Source organism: Salvelinus sp. IW2-2015, linkage group LG13, assembly GCF_002910315.2.
Source record: "Salvelinus sp. IW2-2015 linkage group LG13, ASM291031v2, whole genome shotgun sequence".
Lineage (NCBI taxonomy): Eukaryota > Metazoa > Chordata > Actinopteri > Salmoniformes > Salmonidae > Salvelinus > Salvelinus sp. IW2-2015.
In genome coordinates this window covers 10,468,584-10,481,948 of record NC_036853.1, presented here as the reverse complement: position 1 = coordinate 10,481,948, position 13,365 = coordinate 10,468,584, and the positions used below count along the sequence as shown (strand labels likewise).

The following is a 13,365-nucleotide window of genomic DNA, read 5'->3' as shown; positions in this document are numbered from 1 at the left end:
CCTCCATGTCACACACAACACAGGCCATTCCTCAGGCATATTGTTACCCCTTAATATGGCGCCATCTACACTACATGAAAAGTATGTGGACACCTGCTTGTCGAACATTTCATTCCAAAATCATAGGCATTAATATGGAGTTGGTCCCCCCCTTTGCTGCTATAACAGCCTCCACTCTTCTGGGAAGGCTTTCTACTAGATGCTGGAACATTTCTGCAGGGACTTGCTTCCATTCAGCCACAAGCATTAGTGAGGTCGGGCACTGATGTTGGGCGATTAGGCCAATTCTCAAAGGTGTGAATTATATGGACCTCACTTTGTGCACTGGGGCCTAACCCAAACTTTTGCCACAAAGTAGGAAGCACAGAATCGTAAGATGTTGTCATGCTGTAGCGTTAAGAATACCCTTCACTGGAACTAAGGGCCCCGAACCATGAAAAACAGCCACAGACCATTATTACTCCTCCACCGGACTTTACAGTTCGCACTATGCATTGGGGCAGGTAGCGTTCTCCTGGCATCCGCCTGACCCAGATTCGTCTGTCGGACTGCCAGATGGTGAAGCGTGATTCATCACTCCAGAGAAGGCCTTTCCACTGCTCCAGAGTGCAATGGTGGCGAGCTTTACACCACTCCAGTCGACGCTTGGCATTGCGCATGGTGGTCTTAGGCTTGTGTGCGACTGCTCGGCCATGGAAATCCATTTCATGAAGCTCCGGGACGAACAGTTATTGTGCTGACGTTGCTTCCAGAGGCAGTTAGGAACTCGGTAGTGAGTGTTGCAACCGAGGACAGAAGATTTTTACGCACTAAGTGCTTCAGCACTCGGCGGTCCCGTTCTGTGAGCTTGTGTGGCCTACCACTTCGCGGCTGAGCCGTTGTTGCTCCTAGACGTTTCCACTTTACAATAACAACACTTACAGTTGACCGGGGCAGMTCTAGCAGGGCAGAAATKTKACAWACTGAAAAGTGGCATCCTATGACGGTKCCACGTTGAAAGTCACTGAGCTCTTCAGTAAGGCCATTTTACTGCCAATGTTTATCTATTGAGATTGCATGGCTGTGCTCGATTTTTATACACCTGTCAGCAACGGGTGTGGCTACAATAACAGAATCCACTAATTTCAAGGGTTGTCCACATACTTTCTTTAATACGTGCATACAGTACCAGTCAAGAGTTTGGACACACCTACTCATTCAAGGTTTTTTCTTTATTTTTACTGTTTTCTACATCGTAGAATAATAGTGAAGATATCTAAACTATTAAATAAATCAGAGACAGTGTCACCAGCAAAGCGCCATTACACCACCACCTCCATGCTTCACGGTGGGAACCACACTTGCGGAGATCATCCGTTCACCTACTCTGTCTCACAAAGACAAGGTGGTTGGAACCAAGAATCTCAAATCTGGACTCATCAGACATGAGGACAGATTTCCACCGGTCTAATGTCCATTGCTTGTGTTTCTTGGCCCAATAAAGTCTCTTCTTATTATTGGTGTCCTTTAGTAGTGGTTTAGTGGTTTCTTTGCAGCAATTCGACCATGAAGGCCTGATTCACGTAGTCTCCTCTGAACAGTTGATGTTGAGATGTGTCTGTTACTTGAACTCTGAAGCATTTATTTGGGCTGCAATATCTGAGACTGGTAACTCTATTGAACTCATCCTCTGCAGCAGAGGCAACTCTGGGTCTTCCTTTCCTGTAGCGGTCCGGATTGACTGACCTTCATGTCTTAAAGTAATGATGAACTATTGTTTCTCTTTGCGGCAGGTAGCTTAGTGGTTAGAGTGTTGGGCCAGTAACCGAAAGGTTCCTAGATCGAATTCCCGAGCTGACAAGGTAAAAGTCTGTCATTCTGCACCTGAACAAGGCAGTTAACCCACTGTTCCTAGGCTGTCATTGTCAATAAGAATTTATTCTTAACTGACTTGCCTAGTTAAATAAAGGTTAAATAAATAAATAAAGCTGTTCTTGCCATAATATGGATTTTGTCTTTTACCAAATAGGGCTATACCACCCCTACCTTGTCACAACACAACTGAATGGCTCCAACGCATTAAGAAGGAAAGAAATTCCACAAATTAACTTTTAACAAGGCACACCTGTTAATTGAAATGCATTCCAGGTGACTACCTCATGAAGCTGGTTGAGAGAATGCCAAGAGTGTCCAAAGCTGTCGCCATGGCAAATGGTGGCTACTTTGAAGAATCTCAAATGTAAAATATATTTTGATTTGAGAATTTATTTTATTACTACATGATTCCCTATGTGTTATTTCATTGTTTTGATGTCTTCTCTGTTATTCTACAATGTAGAATAGTAAAAATAAAGAATAATGCTAGAATGAGAAGGTGTGTCCAAACTTTTGACTGTTACCATGTGTATATGTAGTTTTCTAGACCAGCGTTTTCCAAAGTCTGTCCTTGGGACCCCAAGGGGTGCACGTTTTGGTTTAGTTGATTATTTGAATCAGCTATGGCGTGCTAGGGCAAAAACCAAAACTTGCACCCCTTAGGGTCCCGAGGACCGAGTTTGGGAAACCGTAATTTAACCTTTTATTTAACTAGGCAAGTCGGTTAAGAACAAATTCTTATTTTACAATGACAGCCTACCCCGGCCAAACCCTTCCCGAACCCGGACAAAGCTGGGCCAATTTTGTGCCGCGCTATGGGACTCCCGATCACTGTGATACAGCCAGGGATCGAACCATGGTCTGTAGTGATGCCTCTAGCACTGAGATGCAGTGCCTTAGACCGCTGCGCCACACAGTGGTAATAATACAGACCTACTGTGGTTGTATTATTAATGTAGAGGATATGTTCTCTAAGTTGATATTGTTTTCTACTAGGCCCATTCTATTGTCATATTACATCACTTGTTTTGCAAATGCTCACACAGTCAGAACCTGAATTACATTAAACCCCCATTAGTGAGGATTTTCCACAGAAATCCGAATTCTTTCTTCCTAAGAACACAATTATCCACCCGCAATCATTGTTTCATTCCCCCACACATCTATCTAGAGCAGAAGATTCGCTCAACATTGTTTCCCCTGAAAGACAAGCCTATTGTTAAATGAAGCCATCTCCGCCTTGTTCTCTCGAATTAACCGTGATGGTAGTAAAGCCCCTATTCACACAGACTGACTCCCCTGGCCATATCATGCTTTGTTTAAGTCATTTAGATTACCTTATTCTGTCCCCCACCCCAGCCTTATCTCTCTGCCCATTTCATAAATCATCAGCGCCTTAATTTCCCCCCCCCACTCCCCACTTTGCCCCCGCCCCCTCCATTGCAACCTCGCTCTCTCTCGCTGACTGGCACCCAGCCCCCGCCTCTCTCAGCCCTCTCCCTCTCCTCGGCTCTCCTCAGCCCAGCTGCCTGTGGAGTTGGACCAGGTCCAGGAACAGGCAGATGGCTCTGTAATTAGAAGTGCATCTCTCCATTCCCTTTCCACTTCTCTCTGTTAAATCAAATTACAGAAAAAAAATCTGTTTTCTGGTTTAGCATTCTTTGCAGCATAGCCTCTCTCTCTTCCCTCTTTCACCCCGTACATGCCAGAAAGCGTGAGTAATGGGTTATAGTGTCAGGAAGCTGGGATCTTTGTGTCCATTTGAATTTTAGGGGAGTGATTCGACGTTTCCGACACATGCAGGGGAAAAAAGGTTTGGAATGGCTTGCCATTTTCAATGTAGCATTCATTGTGGTTCGGAATAACTTGGAATGGACCCTTGAAGGGCCATTTAACCAAATGGCTATTAGAGTATTGGGTCACGGACCCATATCACCCCTAATTCAATAAATACAAATTCAGTACATGCGTATTATCTATGCCCCTTCAGTTCAAACTCACGGTCTTGGTACTATAGAAATCAGAGAAACGATTATTGTTTATTTGAGGTCATGGGCTGGACAATGTTGTGTGTTTGTGCACACCTCAGTGTGTGAGCTGCTGGTGAAAGGATAGCTTGAGGGGAGGCTCTGCAGGCACTAACCCTGCTATGTCACTGGGCTCCTGGGAGAGAGGAAGTGCTGGCTGTGCTGTGGGATTGTAACCGTCGCTGTGCCCGGCATGGCCACTGTGCCGCTCTCGCACACGGCATAGGCAAGGGAGGCATGCCAGCCTCACCCTCGCCACCTCCTGGCTGCTTAGTGCTACAACCGTTAGCTAAACGTTAACACCATTGATTAGTGGCAGTTGTGCATTTGTTATCTTGGCAATAGTGATACCTGGCAATTGTAGATGTAAGGCGCAGACACCTTTTATTTTAGGGGAGGCTGACTGTAGGTATATATCATGACACAAGTGTGTTTTGTTGAAATGACAACTAATGTGAAATTTGTTTCACCTATTAGGTGTATGCCTCTTCCTCCGGGGATGAGTATGCCCGTGACAACGGAGGATATCCTGGCACCAAACCTGGCTCTGTCTACCCAGGCTCTTTTTACATGCAAGGTAACTGTCAACCACTTAAGCACTGGAGTGATGACACAGTCTAACCTCTTTGTTATGTTAACTTAATGATTTAAGGTATATGAAAATGTGTTATGTTCAAATGCACTGGAGTCAGTCATGTTTGAGTAAGTCCATTGCCTAACCCTGTTGTTGTTGACAGAGGGACTCCACCCCTCCTCTGACCCTTGGGCCTCCTCAGGACCTTTGGGTCAGTCTGGCTACTCTGCCATGCTGGGGAACTCTCCCCACATCGGCCAGCCCGGATCCTTCTCTGCCATCAACCCACAGGACAGGATGGTGAGGACAACCCCACGCTATGTAATATTTCATATCATTTACAATCAAGTAACTGTTGTATTGAGTTCTGTGTTCTTTTTTAATGCTATTTCTACTCTCTGACGAATCCAACTTCCATACAAGTTGCTCTAACCCAAGCTGTTTTGTCTTCCCTCTAGAAGCGTCAACCCCTGCCTCTGTCCCCACAGAACTACCCTCTCCACGGCAGTGAGGTGAACGGCAGTCTCCCGCCCGGCTTCCACTCTGGGTCTGGGAGCTACAACCACACATCCTCCATCAACGGCGCAGACAGCATCATGGGTACAATAAAGGCTCACATGACAACCGTGCATTTTGTTAACCAATTACCTTGTCCTTCTCCTGTTAAAAATGTTGTGTTGCCCCTCGTTTTAACAATGTCTTTAAAGCGGTCTCACTAGCTTATTGGAGACCTTTTATATAGTAGTTGCTGCCTTTTTAAATAATGGGTGAGGTCAATAAGCTGTCGTTTCTCCACAGCCAATAGAGGCACTACTGCAGGGAGCTCAGGGGATGAGATTGGGAAGGCTCTTGCTTCAGTGAGTAATCCTCTCAAAAAAAATCCTACAGACCTTTTGATTGAACTGCATTGTGTTCTGCTGTTCACTGTCTAAAGACACTTTGTCCTGTGTGGGTTAGATCTACCCCTCGGACCACAACAGTAACAACTTCTCCTCCACACCCTCCACCCCAGTGGGCTCGCCCCAGGGAATTGCAGGTATACATACTGGATTATACCTGCTGCATCTAATAGCTTGTATTAGTAAAGGGCTTGACTGGATCTCTGGAGCCCTGAAAATGGTTCTGGAGCTCCATCTACTGTTGGAAATCAGAGCTGTCATTTTGTTGGACAGGATTTTCTGTGTAAATATGGCATCTCTTCTATTCTCTCTCTGCAGGAGCTGCATCTCAATGGCCAAGACCTTCAGGGCAGTCTGCCCTGTCACCCAACTACGAAGGGCAACTGCATGCCCTGGTACGCCCTCTTCACTCCAAATAATTACAAAATCTATTATTTGATGTGATCGTATAGTAGTCAACATAGTGACTGAGATTTGCCCTTTACATCTGTCTCCTTGCAGCAGAACAAAATGGAGGACCGCCTGGAGGAGGCCATCCACGTGCTGCGTAGCCACGCTGTCCAAGGCCCGCCCGGCCTGGGAGGAGGAGCCCACTCTGACATGCACAGCCTGCTGAGCGCTGTGTCCTCTGTACACAACGGTGGCCTGGGAGGTCTCTCTCAGGCCTTCTCCAATGCTGGCCTTGCCCTCAGCAACAGACACCCTACCATGGTGAACACACCTTCTGACTCCAAGACTTAGCCCCCTGTTGTCTTACATTACTGAGATTATGATGATAATTTTTATTGAACTTTCCAAGCAACAGATTTAATAAAGCTTTTGTCATCGCGTTGCATGTTGTTGTGTTTGTCTCATGTTTTGTTACCGTTCTCCAGGGAGGGAACCACCAGGAGGAGCCCACAGGCCTTCCTCCCAGCAGTACCCTGCTGCACGGTCACCACGCCTCCGGACCCCCTCAGTCCACTGGACAACCAGAGGGCTTCACCAGTGAGTCACACACTCTGATTCACTGCTCATCCCCCACATGACCTGTGACCTTTACTCCTGTTCCCTGATTTAATGTATTAAACATGGCAAGCCGATAAGATAATGGGGCTACTTAATTGTTCTCTAAATCGGACATAYTGAAGGTGCGTTTCTGTGCTGCAACACAGGTCTGCCAGGAAGTGTGGCCCGCTCCACACACTCGTCCAGCGGCTCTGACATCAAGAGGGAGGACAAGGAGGACGACGAGAACTCCTCCATCGCTGACAAGTCTGAGGACGAGAAGAAAGAAACCAAACGCATCAGAGCAAGGTAGGTGATCACCAACCTTCTCTCACCCCGACTATTGACACTGGCAACTGTCATAGAGAATGCATTCCTGTGTATTACCATTTGTTGATGAACATACTGTAGACTTTTATCCCACATAGGTGGAAATGTTGTTCAATTTTGTTAGCGAAAGAAATACGAGGAGGAGCGCATGACATTAGCCTCGATGTAGATGCACAATTTCAACTGCTAGTTAGCTGTGTTAGTTGAGTTGGTCACTAATTGAATTGGTAGCTAGTTGTGTAATGCCCTCCCGTCATGTTCCATTGTTTTCAGAAAGGAGGCGTTGACCCTCCAGATCCTCTCTGGCCTCTCAGGCCTGTCAGACCCGGGAGATGAGTAAGTCTCCATCCATAGGCCATAGTGCTTTGTGCGCTGAAAGCACACAATTGGGGAGCCAATACTGTATATCAAAGTCTACCGTTCTGCAAAGCCTAGCACTTACATTTTCATTTGGTTTGATGGTAATAGACATAAGTTGGAAAACAAAGCAACATTGAATAGCATAATGGTAAAAAATAACAACATTTCCAAACCATGTGGGATAAATCATTATTGTTTAGTATTTTTACCAAATAGTCTTATAATGCGTTTCACTGCAATTGGTAACTTATTTTCCTAGTCTTGAGTAAATTAAATGTTTCTTCGGATCAATTGTATGACTTAACAATGTATCTGGAGCTTCCTTTTAATACATTTACTTTCAGAACAACATAACTTCCTGGTGCTACCCAGGATTCTTTTAGAATGACAGCTAAATGCTTAGGTGTCTATGCTGCTTCGCATGTTTTGCTGAGGTGCAGCTGGCACATGCGGCCCAACTCTTTGAAAGTCTAGTTGCTTGGTTTGTGAGTGCCGTCCTCCCGTGGCTTCATTCCTCTCCGTGTCTTCCGCCTTCTAGTCAAGAGGATGAGGATGACGAGGACCTTCCTCCTGAGGTAAAGGTAGAGCGTGAGAAAGAGCGGCGAGTGGCCAACAACGCCCGCGAGCGGCTGCGAGTGCGAGACATCAACGAGGCTTTCAAGGAGCTGGGCCGCATGTGCCAGCTGCACCTCAGCAACGACAAACCTCAGACCAAACTGCTCATCCTGCATCAAGCCGTCAACGTCATTCTCAACCTGGAGCAGCAAGTCAGAGGTAACGCAGGGCTACTGTGGCCATATCTCTTGTATTGTCACTTTTTACATGTTGACCTCTATATTACTTTGTCCCCTGTGTATATTCTTTTCTCAGTGGACCATCGAGAACCATCCCGAAAATTTCATCCAGCTATTTTTCACACCAGAAAAATCTGTTTTATGTATCTTTTTAATAAAGGATTGAGTTTTTATAGCACAGTGGAAGGTTGGTTAAATGACTTGTATGCAATGTAAACTCATATTCCCTGCTATCCCCTCTTGTCAGAACGCAACCTGAACCCTAAAGCAGCATGTCTGAAGCGGCGGGAGGAGGAGAAAGTCTCTGGGGTGGTGGGGGAGTCCCCCATGCAGCTCTCAGGAGGCCACCCCGGCATGGGGGGAGATGGCCATAACCCAGTCAGCCATATGTAATACCAGGTAGGTATCTCTTCATCCATATTTCATCTTTGTCAATAATTGTAGTGCTTTCAAGTTTAGAAGACTGACACTATTGTATTTTCCTTTGCAGATCTGGTGGAATTCCCTTGGCTCTCGGAAGATGTGGCCTTGATCTCTTCTTCCACCCATTCTTCTCAGTGTGTACATATACTGATGTGTCTGTGTATTGTCAAATTCAGTTTCAAGACACACATTCACACACCCTTATCCACACATGCATACTGCCAAAACTGACACAGCCAATTTGCCGCACTCCTGACCATGACTACCAGCGCAAATGTGAAGAACCTTGTACTTTTTTTTTTTTWTATATACATTTTTTTTTTGCTTCCGTGACATGATGGATCACCGGAGTACTAGTGTCCGGCCACAAATGGGACTTAAAACACTGCCGAGAGGTGCTCTGTGAAAGACAGAAGCCTAACAAACTACAAATTTACAAAAGGATTTGTGCCTAATTGTTACATGTTTTATGAGACATTTAAGCAAATGTGTGGAACGTTTTGTTTAGGGGTTGCTTGTATGTATGAGCAAGTGTAGATTTGTCATTCCCAACTTAATGGTACAGTCTTACATATGTTATGTAACCAAATCCATGTGATAGAGAGGGCAGTTGACCTGCATCGTGGGACAGAGTTGCAGTCCCACCCCAGCTCTGTGGGCCCTGGGCCCAACATGAGACGAGGCAGAAGGGGGAGGAACCTCACCTGCCTAGTTGTCATGTTCAGTGTTGTAGAAGGCTTTTTTTTTTAGAAGGCTCCAAGGCTTTTCTTCCCTGCCATAAACAAAATAATAGTATTTCAGACTCCAGTATTGTTCCAGCATCCCCTCGGTGTAGGTTAATTGGGAGACACCGGTTTACCTGGCATGGGGTAGAAAAGCAGTTTATCAGCACAAAAGAAACAGTAATTTTTCATCCTGCGTCTAACCCCCACCCATTGGTTACTATTGATGCCATCCGAAACTAGAGAAGCTTTCTGGAAAGCTTGTGGTGCTAACCAGCCACTTTGTTCCATCTAGTCATGAGACTGGAGGCTTGGTTTGGAATACTCTGATGGGCATCTTATGGCCATATTGTGTAGTGCCACCCTTTGAGTTTCAAATCAATTGACCCTGAACTTATGCCCCATGCATTGTTATTCTTAAAAAACTAACACTAGGCGCCAATGTGCATATGCAGGTTCAACCAGTGATACCCTTAATGGAATGAAATATCCTCTTAATACCAGACAAGCAATTTATTAGAAGTTCAGTTGTCTATTCTTAAAATTGAAGCTTTGAGCATTCCCAATGAACTACACTACATGGCCAAAAGTGTGTGGATTCGGTTATTTCAGCCACACCCGTTACTGACATATATAAATCGAGCACACAACCATGCAATCTCCATAGACAAACATTGGCAGTAGAATGGCCTTACTGAAATGCTCATTGACTTTCAACGTGGCACTGTCATAGGATGCCACGTTTCCAACAAGTCAGTTCATCAAAGTTCTGCCCTGCTAGAACTGCCCCAGTCAACTGTAAGGGCTGTTATTGTGAAGGGGAAACRTCTAGGAGCAACAACGGCTCAGCTGCGAAGTGGAAGGCCACATATGCTTACAGAACGGGACCACGTAGTGCGTAAAAATCATCTGTCCTCGGTTGCAGCACTGACTACCGAGTTCCAAACTCCGGAAGCAACGTCAGCACAAAAACTGTTCATCGGGAGCTTCATTAAATGGGTTTCCATGGCCAAGCAGYCACACACAAGCCTAAGATCATGTACAATGCCAAGCGTCGGCTGGAGTGGTGTAAAGCTCGCCGCCATTGGACTGGAGCAATGGAAACGCATTCTCTGGAGTGATGACTCAAGCTTCACCAATCTGGGTTTGGTGGATGCCAGGAGAAAGCTACCAGCTTGAATACATAGTGCATTGGTGGAGGAGGAATACTGGTCTGGGGGCTGTTTTTCAAGGTTTGGGCTAGGCCCCTTAGTTCCAGTGAAGGGAAATCTTAACACTACAGCATTTTTWAAAATTTTATTTCACCTTTTTATTTAACTAGGCAAGTCAGTTGAGAACAAATTCTTATTTACAATGACGGCCTACCCCGGACGACGCTGGGAAATTGTGTGTCGCCCTATGGGACTCCCAATAATGGCCGGTTGTGATAAAGCCTGAAATTGAACCAGGGTCTGTAGTAACTCCTCTAGCTTTGAGATGCAGTGCCTTAGATCGCTGTACTACTTGAGAGCCCCAGCATATAATGACATTCTAGACAATTCCGTGCTTCTAACTTTGTGGCAACAGTTTGGGGAAGGCCCTTTCCTGTTTCAGCATGACAATGCCTCTGTGCACAAAGCCAGGTCCATACAGAAATGATTTGTTGAGATCGGTGTGGAAGAACTTCATTGGCCTGCACAGAACCCTGACCTCAACCCCATCGAACACCAGACCTGATCACCCAACATCAGTGCCCGACCTCACTAATGCTCTTCTAGCTGAATGGAAGGAAGTCCCTGCAGCAATGTTCCAACATCTAGTGTAAATAGTTCCTAGAAGGGTGGTGACTGCTCTAGAAGCAAAGGGGGACCAACTCCATATTAATGCCCATGATTTTGGAATTAAATGTTCGTTGAGCAGGTGTCCACATACTTTTGGTAATGTAGTGTAGTAAGAGCTCACTCATGCTGTGAAGTCTTGACTATATTATTAAAATGTTAATGCTTAATGAGACAATCTGATTTGTAAATCCACCTCAAGCATACATTCATCTAAGGATATTGTTTCAAATGGAGCAAAATGAAATGCATATAAATATATATTTGTCTATACATTGTAGATTTTAAATCCATGACAATATTAGTTTGAAGTTTAGAGTGTATCGTAGTTGAGCAGAATGAAGAGCTGATATTTAATCTTAATGTATTTTCAAAATGAACTCAAATTGGACTGTCAGATTTGCCATTGGAGAGGAAAGCTTAACTTAAACAAGAACACAGGCTCAGAAAGAGAAACGAAGACCGATGGGGTCAGTTGTAGGCTTAATTATCATTATGTATTTAGTGGCCATTAAGCTGTCAGTCTTTGGTGCATCCCATTTTGATGAGATTGCAACATTTGACTAAGGGGTATAGTGGCCTAAAATATTGATATTGTTCCTGTTTTTTTTTTTTATATATATATATATATATATATATATGAGTAAGGAAGTTTTTTTGTCCATTACCCAGATTCATTATTTCTTTTCAAATGGGAATGTGTGGATGGAATTTATGCCACTGACTGTCCTATTGAAGTGTTCTTACTGAATGGTCATGTGGCTTCACAAAGCAAAGTCTATGAAGACGGGCACTGTCTCGAACAGTAATTATGCAACTGGTTTTGAATGTAACATTCAAATGTGGATTGCCTTCATTTTCAAGTACATATCCAGGTTTTGTCCGTCAGTTCAATGTTATTATTTTCTCTTCATTTCAAACGTTCCATTCTATTCTCTGCATTCGTCCATGTGGTTGTCAATGTTCAGCTACATTGTCCTGACATGTTATTTTGGAGTTTGTGTTTGGATGGTCTGAAAAAACAAGTGTTAATTCCTGTTGTAAGTTAATATCATGGCTTCAGACATGGTATAGCACCGACCTCTAACCACAGAGGCAGAAATGTACATTGTTACTTGTTGGTCATAGTATTGAGAAGGATTTAAGTTTACTTTGTAGAAAGTGAGGAAAAGAAAAAGACCGTTTCAAATCAATAGTGTGGCCTTTTCATTCTCAAGACTAAAGATGTCATTACTGGAGAGTGATGCCTTATCAGTGCCTGAACTTGTATTTTCATTAACTATAAAGACAGTTCTTTTTTAAACCATAACATTTCATGTATCGCCAAGATTAGAGGTACATCGGATGAACCACCCCACCCCCCCTTTTCACTTTTCAGGAAGAAGTTGGAAATTTAAAAAAATAAAATATTCTATGTATCTAGTTAAATAAACATTTTAACTTTTATGTAGATCTCTTGTTATTTTTATTTTTTTATTCAACTGGATTTGACCATACTACTGTTAAGTTGTGGCTGTAGGTTCAAGTCCTTGTTTTGTTTGTCTGTTCGCCCCCCTATTGATAAACCACTCGACACTACTGGGTTCTAAGAGATGATGGGTTCTGCCCTTGTGATCTGCTTTTCAAAGCACCTCAAACTGTCAATGTATATATATATATATATATATATATTGCTTCAGCTTTGAAGTGGGGGGCTGTGTTATTTTGAGCCATGACAACTGGAGCTTTTTGTCACTAGAACTACCATTTCTGTGTAAAAGAGTAAGTCTCCTCCATTTACTTTGAGATCTCTTTTTTCTGATATCATTCTCCTTATTGACTTTGACAGTGACTTATTGTAAGGGGTATTGATGTACCTCTTCAGAGTTGATTTTGAAGATTTGTTTCTCTACTATTACAAGGTGAAATATGTGTAGGCCTACTAAATATTGCGGATTTGTTCTGAGAATTTTTTTTACTGATCTGATGTCATTGCGTATTCTGTGAACGTCCCACAATGACAAAATGTACAACCTGTATTCTGAGTTGTTGGATAGGGGGAAAGATGGAGGGTCTTTTCTGTGTCTCGACCTGAATATTGACACAGGCCCTGTTTGAATACTTAGACATGCGTCCATCCGTCCTCGCTTAATGACATGACTGGATAGTGTGAGTTGTATTGTCAACCTGTTTAAAATCTGACATGAATATAACTTTATTTGATTTCATTTGTTATATGAAAGAACCTTGCTTTCACCTACCAAATTATTTCAGCCCATAGATCAATTCGAGGAGGGCACTACTGTTTTTTAATTCAAGTATTCAAGCGGGGCCACTCACTGCTACAAAGCCTGGCATCTTACACTTGCAGCGAGGACACAATCAAGACTGAGCAGTGTTTTCAGAGTGCCTCCAGTCCCGGTCTTTATTATAATTTCTTTTATATATAAAGTAGTTATTGAGAACTGTCCTGTATATAACAGTAATGTAGCAATAAATGTGCCATTTTTAATAACAGAATTATACCTTTTTCAATGTCTGGCTTTTGAATCTTGTAAACATGAAAGGAAAATAAAGGAAAACATTGTAATAAAGGGTT

General features: G+C 43.7%; 1 protein-coding gene across 13 annotated transcripts in view; it reads left to right on the top strand.

The window, feature by feature from the left end:
- The window catches only part of LOC111972093 (transcription factor E2-alpha), a 33,651-nt gene extending 20,286 nt beyond the window's left edge, over window positions 1–13,365 (top strand). For 3 of the 13 annotated variants that reach the window (XR_011480756.1, XR_011480750.1, XR_011480749.1), the window contains 12 exons: window positions 4,359–4,458; window positions 4,619–4,776; window positions 4,914–5,055; window positions 5,254–5,312; window positions 5,413–5,491; window positions 5,673–5,749; window positions 5,856–6,065; window positions 6,230–6,341; window positions 6,509–6,650; window positions 6,945–7,007; window positions 7,570–8,224; window positions 8,316–13,365. Coding sequence is in view for 5 of the 13 variants with exons in the window: in XM_070446119.1 (XP_070302220.1) it covers window positions 4,359–4,458; window positions 4,619–4,776; window positions 4,914–5,055; window positions 5,254–5,312; window positions 5,413–5,491; window positions 5,673–5,749; window positions 5,856–6,065; window positions 6,230–6,341; window positions 6,509–6,650; window positions 6,945–7,007; window positions 7,570–7,805; window positions 8,073–8,218 (1,524 nt within the window). In the remaining 8 variants the exon portion in view is untranslated. The remainder of the gene's footprint in view (window positions 1–4,358; window positions 4,459–4,618; window positions 4,777–4,913; window positions 5,056–5,253; window positions 5,313–5,412; window positions 5,492–5,672; window positions 5,750–5,855; window positions 6,066–6,229; window positions 6,342–6,508; window positions 6,651–6,944; window positions 7,008–7,569; window positions 8,225–8,315) is intronic. The other 10 variants (XM_070446119.1, XM_070446120.1, XM_070446122.1 and 7 more) reach the window with 10 other exon arrangements.